The 13,344-nt window shown below is 49.4% G+C and overlaps 1 protein-coding gene across 1 annotated transcript in view; it reads right to left on the bottom strand.

Moving 5' to 3' along the window:
- Nucleotides 1-13,344, bottom strand: part of LOC139235114 (inositol polyphosphate-5-phosphatase A-like) — a 93,793-nt gene that overhangs the window by 44,361 nt on the left and 36,088 nt on the right. Inside the window, exons 3-4 of the mRNA XM_070866295.1 lie at nucleotides 9,998-10,098; nucleotides 7,741-7,828 (exon numbers count right to left, since the gene is read on the bottom strand). Of these exons, the coding sequence (XP_070722396.1) occupies nucleotides 7,741-7,828; nucleotides 9,998-10,098 (189 nt within the window). The remainder of the gene's footprint in view (nucleotides 1-7,740; nucleotides 7,829-9,997; nucleotides 10,099-13,344) is intronic.

Raw genomic sequence — 13,344 nt, 5'->3', positions numbered from 1 at the left:
AAACCATGCCAAAAATTGCTGGTCACGGGAATGTGGGAAGGGAGGACCTTGAGATAATCACTATCACTAGGGGGGTAGTGCTGGACAGGCTAATGGGACTCAAGGTAGACAAGTCCCCTGGTCCTGATGAAATGCATCCCAGGGTATTAAAAGAGATGGCGGAAGTTATAGCAGATGCATTCATTATAATCTACCAAAATTCTCTGGACTCTGGGGAGGTACCAGTGGATTGGAGAGCAGCTAATGTAACGCCTCTGTTTAAAAAAGGGGCAGACAAAAGGCAGGTAACTATAGGCCGGTTAGTTTAACATCTGTAGTGGGGAAAATGCTTGAAGCTATCATTAAGGAAGAAATAGCGGGACATCTAGATAGGAATAGTGCAATCAAGCAGACGCAACATGGATTCATGAAGGGGAAATCATGTTTAACTAATTTACTGGAATTCTTTGAGGATATAACGAGCATGGTGGATACAGGTGTACCGATGGATGTGGTGAATTTAGATTTCCAAAAGGCATTCGATAAGGTGCCACACAAAAGGTTACTGCAGAAGATAAAGGTACGCGGAGTCAGAGGAAATATATTAGCATGGATCGAGAATTGGCTGGCTAACAGAAAGCAGTGAGTCGGGATAAATGGGTCCTTTTCGGGTTGGAAATCGGTGGTTAGTGGTGTGCCACAGGGATCGGTGCTGGGACCACAACTGTTTACAATATACATAGATGACCTGGAAGAGGGGACAGAGCATAGTGTAACAAAATTTGCAGATGACACAAAGATTAGTGGGAAAGCGGGTTGTGTAGAGGACACCGAGAGGCTGCAAAAAGATTTAGATAGGTTAAGCGAATGGGCGAAGGTTTGGCAGTTGGAATACAATGTCGGAAAATGTGAGGTCATCCACCTTGGGAAAAAAAACAGTAAAAGGGAATATTATTTGAATGGGGAGAAATTACAACATGCTGCGGTGCAGAGGGACCTGGGGGTCCTTGTGCTTGAATCCCAAAAGGTTAGTTTGCAGGTGCAGCAGGTAATCAGGAAGGCGAATGGAATGTTGGCCTTCATTGCGAGAGGGATGGAGTACAAAAGCAGGGAGGTCCTGCTGCAACTGTACAGGGTATTGGTGAGGCCGCACCTGGAGTACTGCGTGCAGTTTTGGTCACCTTACTTAAGGAAGGATATACTAGCTTTGGAGGGGGTACAGAGACAATTCACTAGGCTGATTCCGGAGATGAGGGGGTTACCTTATGATGATAGATTGAGTAGACTGAGTCTTTACTCGTTGGAGTTCAGAAGGATGAGGAGTGATCTTATAGAAACATTTAAAATAATGAAAGGGATAGACAAGATAGAGGCAGAGAGGTTGTTTCAACTGGTAGGGGAGACTAGAACTAGGGGCACAGCCTCAAAATACGGGGGAGCCAATTTAAAACCGAGTTGAGAAGGAATTTCTTCTCCCAGAGGGTTGTGAATCTGTGGAATTCTCTGCCCAAGGAAGCAGTTGAGGCTAGCTCATTGAATGTATTCAAATCACAGATAGATAGATTTTTAACCAATAAGGGAATTAAGGGTTACGGGGAGCGGGCGGGTAAGTGGAGCTGAGTCCACGGCCAGATCAGCCATGATCTTGTTGAATGGCGGAGCAGGCTCAAGGGGCCAGATGGCCTACTCCTGTTCCTAATTCTTATGTTCTTATGTAATATATATTAGCCTGTTTTATTTCACGTTATTGAGAAATTTGCATAAATGTGTAGGAATCCAGTATTGTAATGTTACCAGAACTGGAATATATACCTACTTGATACAGAATATATGCTTTCATTGTTGAATATACCGGCCTATGTTTTCATGCTCAGAATCAGAATCATATACGTAATGTAATGAACATGAACAAACAGAACTATCGGCCCATTGGGGTCGGTTTGCCCTGGGGGCCCATCTGGCCCTGGAAATGCCCCATCCCGTGATCTGTAACCCACAGCCAGCGCAGGAAGGTCTGATTCCCCGCGTTCTCCAATCGCTCACACGGATAATCATTAATGCTGGGAGAGATTTTTCAGTCGCAGTCTGGGTGCACAGATGCAAAACTCTCTTCCCTTCCATTTCCTTTCGAGCAAATCGGCCCCAGCATTAATCAAACACTCAAAGCGTGCACAGTTTAATAAAAATCTATCGACTTACAAGTGATTATATATCAAAATCCCATTTCTACAGGGGGTGAAAGTCAGTGAGTGAGAGGAACAGAGATTAACTGGCAACAGCCCCGAAACTAATGGGGAATCAATCAAAAACACACAGGGCCCAAAATTAAACAAATATTCAGGCATGCTGTCCCATTTTTAATCGGCACGGGCTGTCCAACACATCTGGAGCTGTCCACCAATGTTATATATGGTTTACATATGGGAAGGATCAATAATTTTAATCTAAACTTCAATTTATTAACTTTGGTTCCAGCAGATGCTGGTTGAGTTGAGAGTGGGACCGGGAGGGAGTTAAGAAGAACAAAAGGTGATCTCAATGAAACGTGTAAAATTCTGAGGGGGATTGACAGGGTAGATGCAGAGAGGATGTTTCCCCCTGGCTGGGAAGTCTCGAATTAGATAAGAACATAAGAATTAGGAGCAGGAGGAGGTCATTTGGCCCCTCGAGCCTGCTCTGCCATTCAACAAGATCATTTCTGATCTTCTCCCTGAACTCCACCATCCCATAAGTCCCCATGTCCCTTCATTTCCTTGCTCCCAAAAATCTATCGATCTCCGTCTTGAATGTTGTCAACGACTGAGCCTCCACAGCCCTCTGGGGCAGAGAGTTCCAACGATTCACCGTCCTCCGAGTGAAGAAATTTCTCCTCATCTCAGTCCTTAAGGTATCACAACAAACCTGGCAGTGATGGCCTCAACAAAGAGTCGAGACAAAACTCTGGCCGAGTCTCCACAAACCAGGCCGAAACTCCCTCACACAGTTTGTACGTTCAAGTGCTCTGTGTCTCGGACCGAGAGTCCCCCTATCTCTGGGGTCCTCCCCCGGCCCTACAACCAATGCTCCCATTAAGTCACGCAGCGCTCTGCAGCTCCTGTGCGGCCGGCTCTCGGCTATCAATCGGAAAAAACGCGCACGTGCCGTACCTTGATTGGGCTGAGCAGGCCCTTAAAGGAGCCGTGCACCCCCTCAAAAAAATAACGGGAGCGTTGCCTACAAGCCTCCGATCTCTGCGCTCCTCCAATTCTGGCCTCTTGAGCATCCCCGATTATAATCGCTCCACCATCGGTGGCCGTGCCTTCAGTTGCCTGGGCTCCAAGCTCTGGAACTCCCTCCCTAAACCTCTCTACCTCTCTCTCGCCTCCTTAAAACCGGCCTCTTTGACCAAGCTTTTGGACACCAGTGCTAATCTCTCATGCAGCTCAGTGTCAAGGTTTGTTTGATAATTGCTCCTGTGTAGCGCCTTGGGACATTTCACAATGTGAACGGCACTATATAAATGCACGTTGTTGAAGTTACTGCGCATAAAGGTAGAAAGACGACTTGCATTTATATAGCACCTTTCACAACCACCGCATGTCTCTCAGCCAATGAAGTACCTTTGGAGTGTAGTCGCTGTTGTAATGTGGGAAACACGGCAGCCAATTTGCGCACAGCAAGCTCCCACACACAGCAATGTGATAATGAACAGATAAACCGATTTAGTGATGTTGATTGAGGACACCGGAGATAACTCCCCTGCTCTTCTTTAAAATAGTGCCATGGGATCTGTTACTTCCACCCGAGAGGGCAGACGGGGCCTCGGTTTAACGTCTCATCCTAAAGACGGCACCTCTGACAGTGCGGCACTCCCTCAGCACTGCACTGGGAGTGTCAGCCTGGATTTTTGTTCCTGGAGTGGGACTTGAACCCACAACCTTTTGACTGAGGCGAGAGTGCTGCCCACTGAGCCACGGTTTACTTTTATCCTGAAGCTTGTAAAAGATTCCTCGCCTGGGTCTTCAGAGATACGGGTTGGCGAGGACACACAAAACAGCAAGGCTTCTCGCTCCAGTTTGCACAAGTTCCTTGGGCCAGGGGCGTGTCTCGATGGTTCCAGCTCTTACGATGCAGAAGAGAGGGGAATCTCCAGGACCTTCCCACCACTGGGGATGAAAGTCATGGGTCTCCAAAGTTGAAATGTGTGAACGTACAGACAACAATCAGGTCTGACCAGAAATAATGTAAAGCTCGACTTCTTGTGGCAGGCTGCCATCTGGTGGGTGATAACTGCAAAGTCAGCTTTTTGGAAACAAAGTTAAATCCACCGTTTAGTGCCTTTAATGTCTCATTAAAATAGTTATCACAACAACAACAACAACAACTTGCATTTATATAGCGCCTTTAAAACAGCCCAAGCTGCTTCACAGGATCGTTAGCAAACAAAACTGGACATTGAGCCACATATTAGGGCAGGTGACCAAAAGCTTGGTCAAAGAGGTAGGTTTTAAGGAGCGTCTCATGAGGAGGAGAGAGGCGGAGGGGCTTTAGGGAGGGCATCCCAGAGCGTGGGGCCTCGGCAGCCGACTGCACGGCCGTCAATGGCGGAGCAATTAAAATCAGGGATGTGCAAGAGGCCAGAATTAGAGGAGCGCAGAGATCTCGGCGGGCTGGAGGAGGTAACAGAGATTCACTCACCACATTTTGTCACACTGTTGGTGTTTGGCTTTCAATTATCGAAACGACCGGGGTGGTCACTCTCAAACGACTGGACTGCCGTGCTCTCATCCCAGGTTACTCCCGTCCCCTGGTTTTGGCCACCGCGTAGCGCTCCGAGTCAGAAGGAGGCGGGGGTTAAGCTCCATTGCAGGCCGAGGCACCATGCATTGTCCGAGGTGATGGTTCTCCTGCAGGGAGATGACCTGGCCAACACACGTCCCAAGCAGATCGGAACACGAGGAGGCCGCTCAGCTCCTCGAAGCCTGTCCCGGCCTGCAATTAGATCATAGCTGATCTCGAGCCTAACTTCACCTACCCACCTTGGTTCCCGCACCTTTAATACTCTCGCGTAACAAAAACTCCAGCAGTCTCATTTTCAACTGATCCGCAGCCTCAACTGCTTGTTGGAGAAAGAGAGAGAGAGAGAGAGTTCCAGACTCCTACCACCCTTTGTGTGAAGAAGTGCTTCACTAATCACCATAGGCTGTTCCTCGAACGAGGATGACTTGCTTCCAACACCGAAAGGGATGAGTTTGCAGATGTTTCAATGAAGGACCTGATATTCCAGTCCTGAACTCCAGGGATGGAAGATGCCTGTGCACTAACATTACAACAGTAACTACACTTAACTGGCTGCAAGGCACTTTGAGACATCCGGTGGTCGTGAAAGGCACTATGTAAATGTAAGTCAGTCTTTCTTTTTCCTGACATCACCCCTGAACGGCCTGGCTCTAATTTTAAGGTGACGCCCCCCTTGTTCTGGATTCCCCTCAACCAGAGGAAATGGTTTCTCTTGATCTACCCGATCAACTCCTTCAACAATTACAAACACCTCAATCTGATCCTTCCTCAATCCACTACACTCGAGGGAATACAAACCCAGTTTATGAAACCTGTCCTCATAATTTAACCCTTTTAGTCCCGCTATCATTCTGGTGAATCAGTGCTCCCCCTCGGTAATGTATTTGCTCCATGGGTTCTTTGCTTAAGAAGTCATAGCAACACATTGCTATTAAGAACTAGTTGGTTTATTAACAAAGGTTGAACAATCACACTACACATTACCAGTTCATCCATCAGGCTCACAACAACCTGCCTCATCGTGGATCCCCCGAACCCAACTGGCTGGGCTTTTATTGAGTCTTGTGAACATCACGTGACTGGCTAAGCCACTCCCAACTCAACAGCTCTACAACTATTTTGGTGAGAACTTTAAATCAAGTGCTCCCTGTTATGTATGAATAAAGAGTCTGACCAGATACTGGGAGCTCAAAGTAAAGTGTGACCGTAGTCTTTTATTACAGGTCTCCAGAGTGCCTCTCCAGCCTGTGAGGTTTCCTTAAGTACAGGTGCTCCCAAGGGACTGTGGGATCCCTTGAGACTCCAGAGGATGAGCCCTCTAGTGGTTACACAAGGTATATACAGGTTTACATATAAAACACCCCCTTTTGGTCAGGGCACTAGAACCCACAATGTCTAAATTTACATGGGAACTTTACCAAATTAAATTAAAATTTGATTGCCGGGGGTGATGACGCACTCCAGTCCCTCCGGCGCCCACCTCTCGCGGAAGGCCGCGAGCGTACCGGTGGACACCGTGTGCTCCATTTCCAGGGACACCCTGGCTCGGATGTAATCGCGGAAGAGAGGCAGGCAGTCGGGCTGAACGACCCCCTCGACCGCCCGCTGTCTGGACCGGCTGATGGCCCCCTTGGCCGTGCCCAGGAGCAGTCCTAAGAGGAGGCCCTCGGACCTACCCGCTCCCCTCCGCACAGGGTGCCCAAAGATCAGGAGTGTGGGACTGAAGTGCAACGAGAATTTGAGGAGCAGCCCCTTTAAAAAATGTAGGGGCTGCAACCTCACACATTGTACGTACACGTGGAACACAGACTCCTCCAGACCGCAGAAATTGCAGGCGGCCTGGGAGCCCGTGAACCGACTTAAAAACTTATTGCACGGGACTGCTCCGTGCAACACCCTCCAGGCCAAGTCCCCGATAAATAGAGGGAGGACTCCCGCGTAGAGAGCACTCCATCGGGGACCCCCGCCTCCTCTGGACGGCAAGATGGTGCGCCATGGCGTGTCCGGACGGGGAGTGTGGGAGAGCAGCGAGTACAGGAATCCTCTCCGCGCAGAACTGAAAGGCACGGAGGGGATTTCCCGGAGGAGGCTGAAGTTTGTGAGGCGCCGGCTCCCGAGGGAGATTCCGGGGCTTGGCGACAGCTCTACAAACCCGTGAGCATACACACAGGTGTGTGCATTACACTCGCCAAGGCCAAGAATAGTCTAACCCTGAGATTGTGAAAGGCGCGAGCGAAATGTCGTGTTAGGTCGATAGTAATCACTGCTACAACCGAAGCAGCGCTACCATCAGGCACTTGGAAGTACTGCAAGTGGGTGGTGACATAAAATGGCTGCTCACTCACCGACATAATAATGGTCAGTGTAACTCCTGGTGCGATCGGGGCCATAAAAGGAGTGGCGAGTGGCGGCTATGGACAGCGTGGCGACGTACCACGGCGAGGTACAGCGCGAGCTGGTGCAGGAGGGCGACGGCAGCGAAGAGTGAGGTCATCAAGGTCCAGGCTGCTGATTGGACCAGGGGCAGGTACAGCAGGAGCGGCGAGAGTTCTGGACCCAGAAGAGGCGAGGGCCCAGGGGCAGCACGGGCCCAGCCCACACTGTGCGATATGTGTGAGCGCACACTGGGCCCGTGCAGCAGAGCAGGTCTCCAGGCGTCATGGGTAACCCTTGCCACTGGGCCAAGACCTGGCTCTGTCAAGCCCGTGTGGTGGCTGGTGTGCAACGGTCACCCCAGGTTAAAAACAATCCACACACAGGCATCTTCCACCCTTCAGGATGTAGTTCGGGACCTGGAATATTAGGTCCTTCATTGAAACACCTGTGAACTCATCCTTTTTTGGCGTGGGCATCGTCATCATCGTCATAGGCGGTCCCGAGTGATGATGAATGACAATGCACGCTGAGAAAGTGCCCGAGATGTGATGCACTGTTGATAAATGCAAGGGCACTTCTTCCCTCGCGGTAGCACAGGCCACTTACTGTGAAATGGTGCTGAGCAGTGAAATCCTCGTCCAGGTACACACAGGCTCGGTTGTACTCGCTCATCTCTTTGCTGGAGAGAATATCGCTGCCGGGGGGGAAAAAAAAAACGGAGCTCAGATTAAAATGGAAGCACGGAGCAGAGAGAAGACTCTGTCGCTGACAGGTCAGCTCCCGGTCAACCCCAGGACATGTCCACCTGGCCACATGGGTAACCCAGCACTTGCCCCCCCCCCCCCCCCCCACTCGCCAATGGTTCCATCGCTGAATTGTTGTTGCCTCCTTCTCATTGAGAATCCCCCAACCTTGAACAAATTGAAAAATACCGAGCCAGAAATAATTAGCTGCCAGTCTTTCGGATAGGACGTTAAACCGAGGCCCCGTCAGGTGGATGTAAAAGATCCCGCGGCACTATTTTGGAGAAGAGCAGGGGAGTTATCCCCGGTGTCCTGGGGCCAATATTTATCCCTCAGTCAACATCACTAAAAACAGATTATCCGGTCATTATCACATTGCTGTTTGTGGGAGCTTGCTGTGCGCAAATAGGCTGCCGCGTTTCCCACATTACAACAGTGACTGCACTCCAAAAAGTACTTCATTGCCTGTAATGCGCTTTGTGGTCATGAAAGGCGCTACAGAAATGCACAGCTTTCTCTTTCTTGATCAGAATGGTACCTGGACTCCAAGGGTTATATTACGAGCAGAAATTATGCAAACTCGGGTTGTATTCCCTGGAATGTAAAAGCTTAAGGGGAGATCTGATTGAGGTTTTCAGGATATTACGGGGGACAGATAGGGTAGAGAGAGAGAGAGAGAGAGAGAGAGAGAGAGAGAGAGAGAGAGAGAGAGAGAGAGACTATTCCCGCTGGTTGGGGAGTCTCGGACTCGGGGCACAGTCTGAAAATTAGAGCCAGACCTTTCAGGAGTGAAATTCGGAAACACTTCTACACACAAAGGGTGGTAGACGTTTGGAACTCTCTTCCGCAAACGGCAATTGATGCTGGGTCAATTGTTAATTTTAAATCGGAGATTGATAGCTTTTTGGTAACCGAAGGGTCACAATGGATATGGGCCAAAGACGGGTATATGGAGAGGTCACAGATCAGCCACGATCTCATTGAATGGCAGAACAGGCTCGAGGGGCCGAATGGCCTCCTCCGGTTCCTATGTTTCTATGAATTTATTTCAATCGCCATAGCATTGCAGTACTTCCAAGTGCCTGATGGTAGCGCTGCTTCCTTTGTAGAATCACCACTATCAACATAACAAGACATTTTAATCGCCTTTCACACCTCAGGGTGTGCCAAAGCGCTTTACAGTCAATTAAGTAGTGTTTGACGCGCTTAATGTAGGTAGCGCGTCAGCCAATTGGTGCACAGCAAGCTCCCACAAACAGCAATGTAATCTGTTTTTATTATGTTGATCGAAGAATAAATATTGGCCAGGACACTGGGAAAAACTCACCCTGTTCTTCTTCAAAAGAGTGCCGTGGGATCTTTTACACCCACCTGAGGGGGCAGACGGGGCCTCGGTTTAATGTCTCATCTGAAAGACGGCACCTCCGACAGTGCAGCACTCCCTCCCTCAGTACTGCCCCTCCGACAGTGCGACGCTCCCTCAGTACTGCCCCTCCGACAGTGCGGCACTCCCTCAGTACTGCCCCTCCGACAGTGCGGCACTCCCTCAGTACTGCCCCTCCAACAGTGCAGCGCTCCCTCAGTACGGCGCTCCCTCAGTACGGCACTGGAGTGTCAGCCTGGATTTTGTGCTCCCTATTAAAATGAACGTTAGATCCCATGGAAGAGGAGCAAGTTCTCGTGTCCTGGCCAACATTCTTCCCTCTAATCAACACCAAAAGCAGATTCATCGCCATTTGTCTCATTGCAGCTTGCCTGGCTTGCTGCCAGAGAACACAGGCTGCATTTCACTTTCGAACAGACGCAGTGATTCATTGTGTGAGGCACGTTGAAGATACACACTTGTACATGCACATATACTGTACGGCACATATAGTGTATGGTACAAAGTGAGGATGGGGGACAGGGGGACAGGGGGAGGGAACGGGACGGGAGGGGTGCGGTGTGTTACCAGGGTTCAGTATGATTGCACCAACGTGGTTATTCCACAGCTACGAGCATCATTCCTATGGTCTGTGACGCTGTTTGATGATTGCTCTACAGTTAATGGGCTCCAACATCAAGCACCAGAGGTTCCTGCAGCACCCACACCAAGCTCAGTCACACCGAGAGCTACTTACTCTACGAATGTGTCTACATGCACCATGCCGGTTTCATAGTCCTTCCCTCCGATCTCCTGACAGTGAACAGCGATGAAATACGGCTTGTATTTACCCACGGCCTGCGGAGACAGAGACACCGCACGGCATTCGGTTACGTTTCACGTTACAGTTCCCCCTGCCTCCTGCGGCCCCAGACTGATCCTGGGGACACGGGGTGAAGCGGTTATGATAACATTTGTTCCAAATAGTTGAAAGCAAATTAATTGTGACAGAAATGAGTTGCCAATTTTGTCCCCTCAGCCTATCACAGAACGGTTACAGCACAGGGGGCCATTCGGCCCATCGAGCCCGTGCCGGCTCTCTGCAAGAGCCCCTCAGCCAGTCCCACTCCCCCCCGCCCTTTCCCCGGAGCCCGGCAAATGTCTTCTTTCAGGTTCTTAACCAACTCCCTTTTGAAAGCTGCGATTGAGTCTGCCTCCACCAGCTTTTCAGGCAGATCCTAAACACTCGCTTGTTTAATAAAGTTTTTCCTCATGTCGCCTTTGGTTCTTCTGCCAATCGCCTTAAATCTGTGTTCTCAACCCTTCCACCAATGGGAACACTTTCTCTTGATCTAATCTGTGCAGACCCCTCATGATTTTGAACACCTCGATCAACCTGCTCTGCTCCAAGGAGAACAACCCCAGCTTCTCCAATCTACCCCCGTAACTGAAGTCCCTCATCCCTGGAACCATTCTCGCAAATCTTCTCTGCACCCTCTCTCAGGCCTTCACATCCTTCCTAAAGTGCGTGCCCAGAATTGGACACAATACTCCAGTTGAGACCGAACCAGTGTTTTATACAGGTTCAGCATAATATCCACACTTTTGTACTCTATGCCTCTATTTATGAAGCCCAGGATCCTGTAAACTTTTTTAACTGAGTCTTGAACACCTTACCACCGACCTGTCTCAGATCTAGGCGGCCATTCTGGACCGTCACCGAAGCCCTTCAGCGATCTCCCCTCAGCCTCGATGACCGACGGCGAAATGCTTGGAAGAACTGCGACATAAGGAATGGATTCCTTATCGAGGAGCCCACAGCACAACCTGAAGGATCAAACCTTCCTCACAAACAGTGGACAACCATCGACCGCCTCAGAACCGGTCACGGTCGATGCTGCACCTTCTCCATTGGTGGAAGATTAAAGCCTCCCCGTCATGTGACTGTGGAGCTCCTAATCAGACCCTGGAGCACATCATCGAGCCCTGCCCCCAGAGGGAATTCACAGGCAGCCTGCGGGATATCCCCGCCGTTACACCGGGAGCTTGGGCCTGGATATCCGACTTAGATATTGACGTTTGATTTACTTCGCTACTAGCGTACGAAAAACGACCGCTTTCCCAACCTGCCCTGCCACCTTCGACGATTTGTGCACACATACCCCCAGGTCTCTCTGTTCCTGCACCTCTTTAGGATTGTACCCTTTAGTTTATATTCCCTCTCCTAACTGTCTCTACCAAAATGCATCACTTCACATTTTCCTGCATTAAATTTCATCTGCCACGTGTCCGCCCATCCCACCAGCCTGTCTGTAACTTCCTGAGGTCTATTGCTCTCCTCCGCACCGTTCACTATACTTCCAAGTTTTGTGTCCTCTGCAAAGTTTGAAATTATGCCCTGTACACACACATCCAAGTCATTAATATCAAGGAAAGCAGTGTTCCCAGCACCGACCCCTGGGGAACACCACTGTATACCTTCCTCCAGTCCGAGAGACAACCGTTCCCCACTACTCTCTGTTTCCTGTCGCTGAGCCAATCCCGTATCCATGCTGCCTCTGTCCCTTTTATTCCACGAGCTTCAACTTTGCCGCAAGGCTTTTGTGTGGCACTTTTGGAAATCCATGTGCACCACGTCACTGCATTGCCCTCATCAACCCTCTGTCACCTCACCCTGGATTCTACCTTCAGGCTTTCATATATAGAACCATTCGGCTCGTCATGCCTGTGCCCGCTCTTTGAAAGAGCTTTCTAATTTAGACCCACAGCCCCGCAAATCTTTCCACTTGACGTATTTATCCAGTTCTCTTTGGAATGTTGCTATTGACTCTGCTTCCACCGCCCTTTCAGGGCATCGCGTTCCCGATCACAACAACTCGCTGGGTAAAAAATTTAATTCTCACCCCCAATGTTTCCGGTGATTTTTGTTTCTGGGTGCGCGGGCCCTTTAAGGGGCTGCGCGGAACAGTAGATTTCTCGCGCGGGGGCAGTTAGTTTCATTGTTAAGCTGTTGAACAGCCTGGGCTGGACCGCCACGCAATGGGACCATTGCTCCTCGCCCCTCTGGGCCTTCACCAATTATCTTGAACCTGCATGCTCTGGTTGTTGGCCTTCCTTGAGCAGCCCTGATTATAAATCGCTCGACCATCGGTGGCCGTGCCCGCTGTTGTCTAGGCCCCAAGCTCGGTTTTTAAATCGCATAACATTCCTGTGAAGCACCTTGGGCCTACGTTAAAGGCACCATTATAAAGACAAGCTGCTGTTGTTCCTGCTGGTATTAGTTCGTCCAGTACAAGCGAAGGAGTGTTCTGCTCACTGACTGCCTCTGGCTCACGGCCTTTGGAGTCACTTGCTTCCCCAGGTTAGGCCAGCCACCAGCTTTCCCGGCTTTTATTTATCTTTGCTGTAGTTGTTGGACAGATTTTGTTCCTTGGCAGCTGCCAGGTCCAAGCGAGGATGCTCGGAAGCAGTTATACGACACTCAAATTTGGGCCTGTCCTGCTGGTCGGAAGGAGGGAAGACTGAGTGGGTTAAGCAGCTCGACAGTTTTGAGATTCTGGGAAACTCATGAATTGGAACAGGAGTCAGGGAATTCTCCAGGGACAATGACTACAACAACAACTTGTATTCACATTGCACCTTTAATGCGGTGAAAAGCCCAAGAGCGCTTCACAGGAGTATTACGAGACAAAAAAAATTGACACTGAGCCACACAAGTAGAAATAACGGCAGATAACCAAATGCTTACAGACAAAAAGCAGGGGTGCGAGACAAAGCATGACTGTTCCTTCACGAGATAGCACAGGGGATATCCCCTCTTTTATTTTAAAATGCACTTCTCTCATTCCTAATCTCATCATCCAATGTTCTATCTCCGTGGTAAATACTGAAGCAATATTATTTAATATTTCTGCCGTCTCTCTATCATTACTTGTGGTATTATCCTGTCCATCACTGAATAGCCCCTACTTCCATCCCAATTTTTATTGCTGTGCCTGTAAAATATATTACTATTTTGTTTTATGTTCCTTGATAATTTAATTTTATAGTTCCTCTTTGGCTTCAGAACTGTTTTTTTTTACTTCTCTCCTAATCTCTTTGTAT

Source organism: Pristiophorus japonicus, chromosome 22 (genome assembly GCF_044704955.1).
Source record: "Pristiophorus japonicus isolate sPriJap1 chromosome 22, sPriJap1.hap1, whole genome shotgun sequence".
NCBI lineage: Eukaryota > Metazoa > Chordata > Chondrichthyes > Pristiophoridae > Pristiophorus > Pristiophorus japonicus.
The sequence above is the reverse complement of the archived record's forward strand: the minus strand, read 5'-3'. Positions and strand labels throughout refer to the sequence as shown.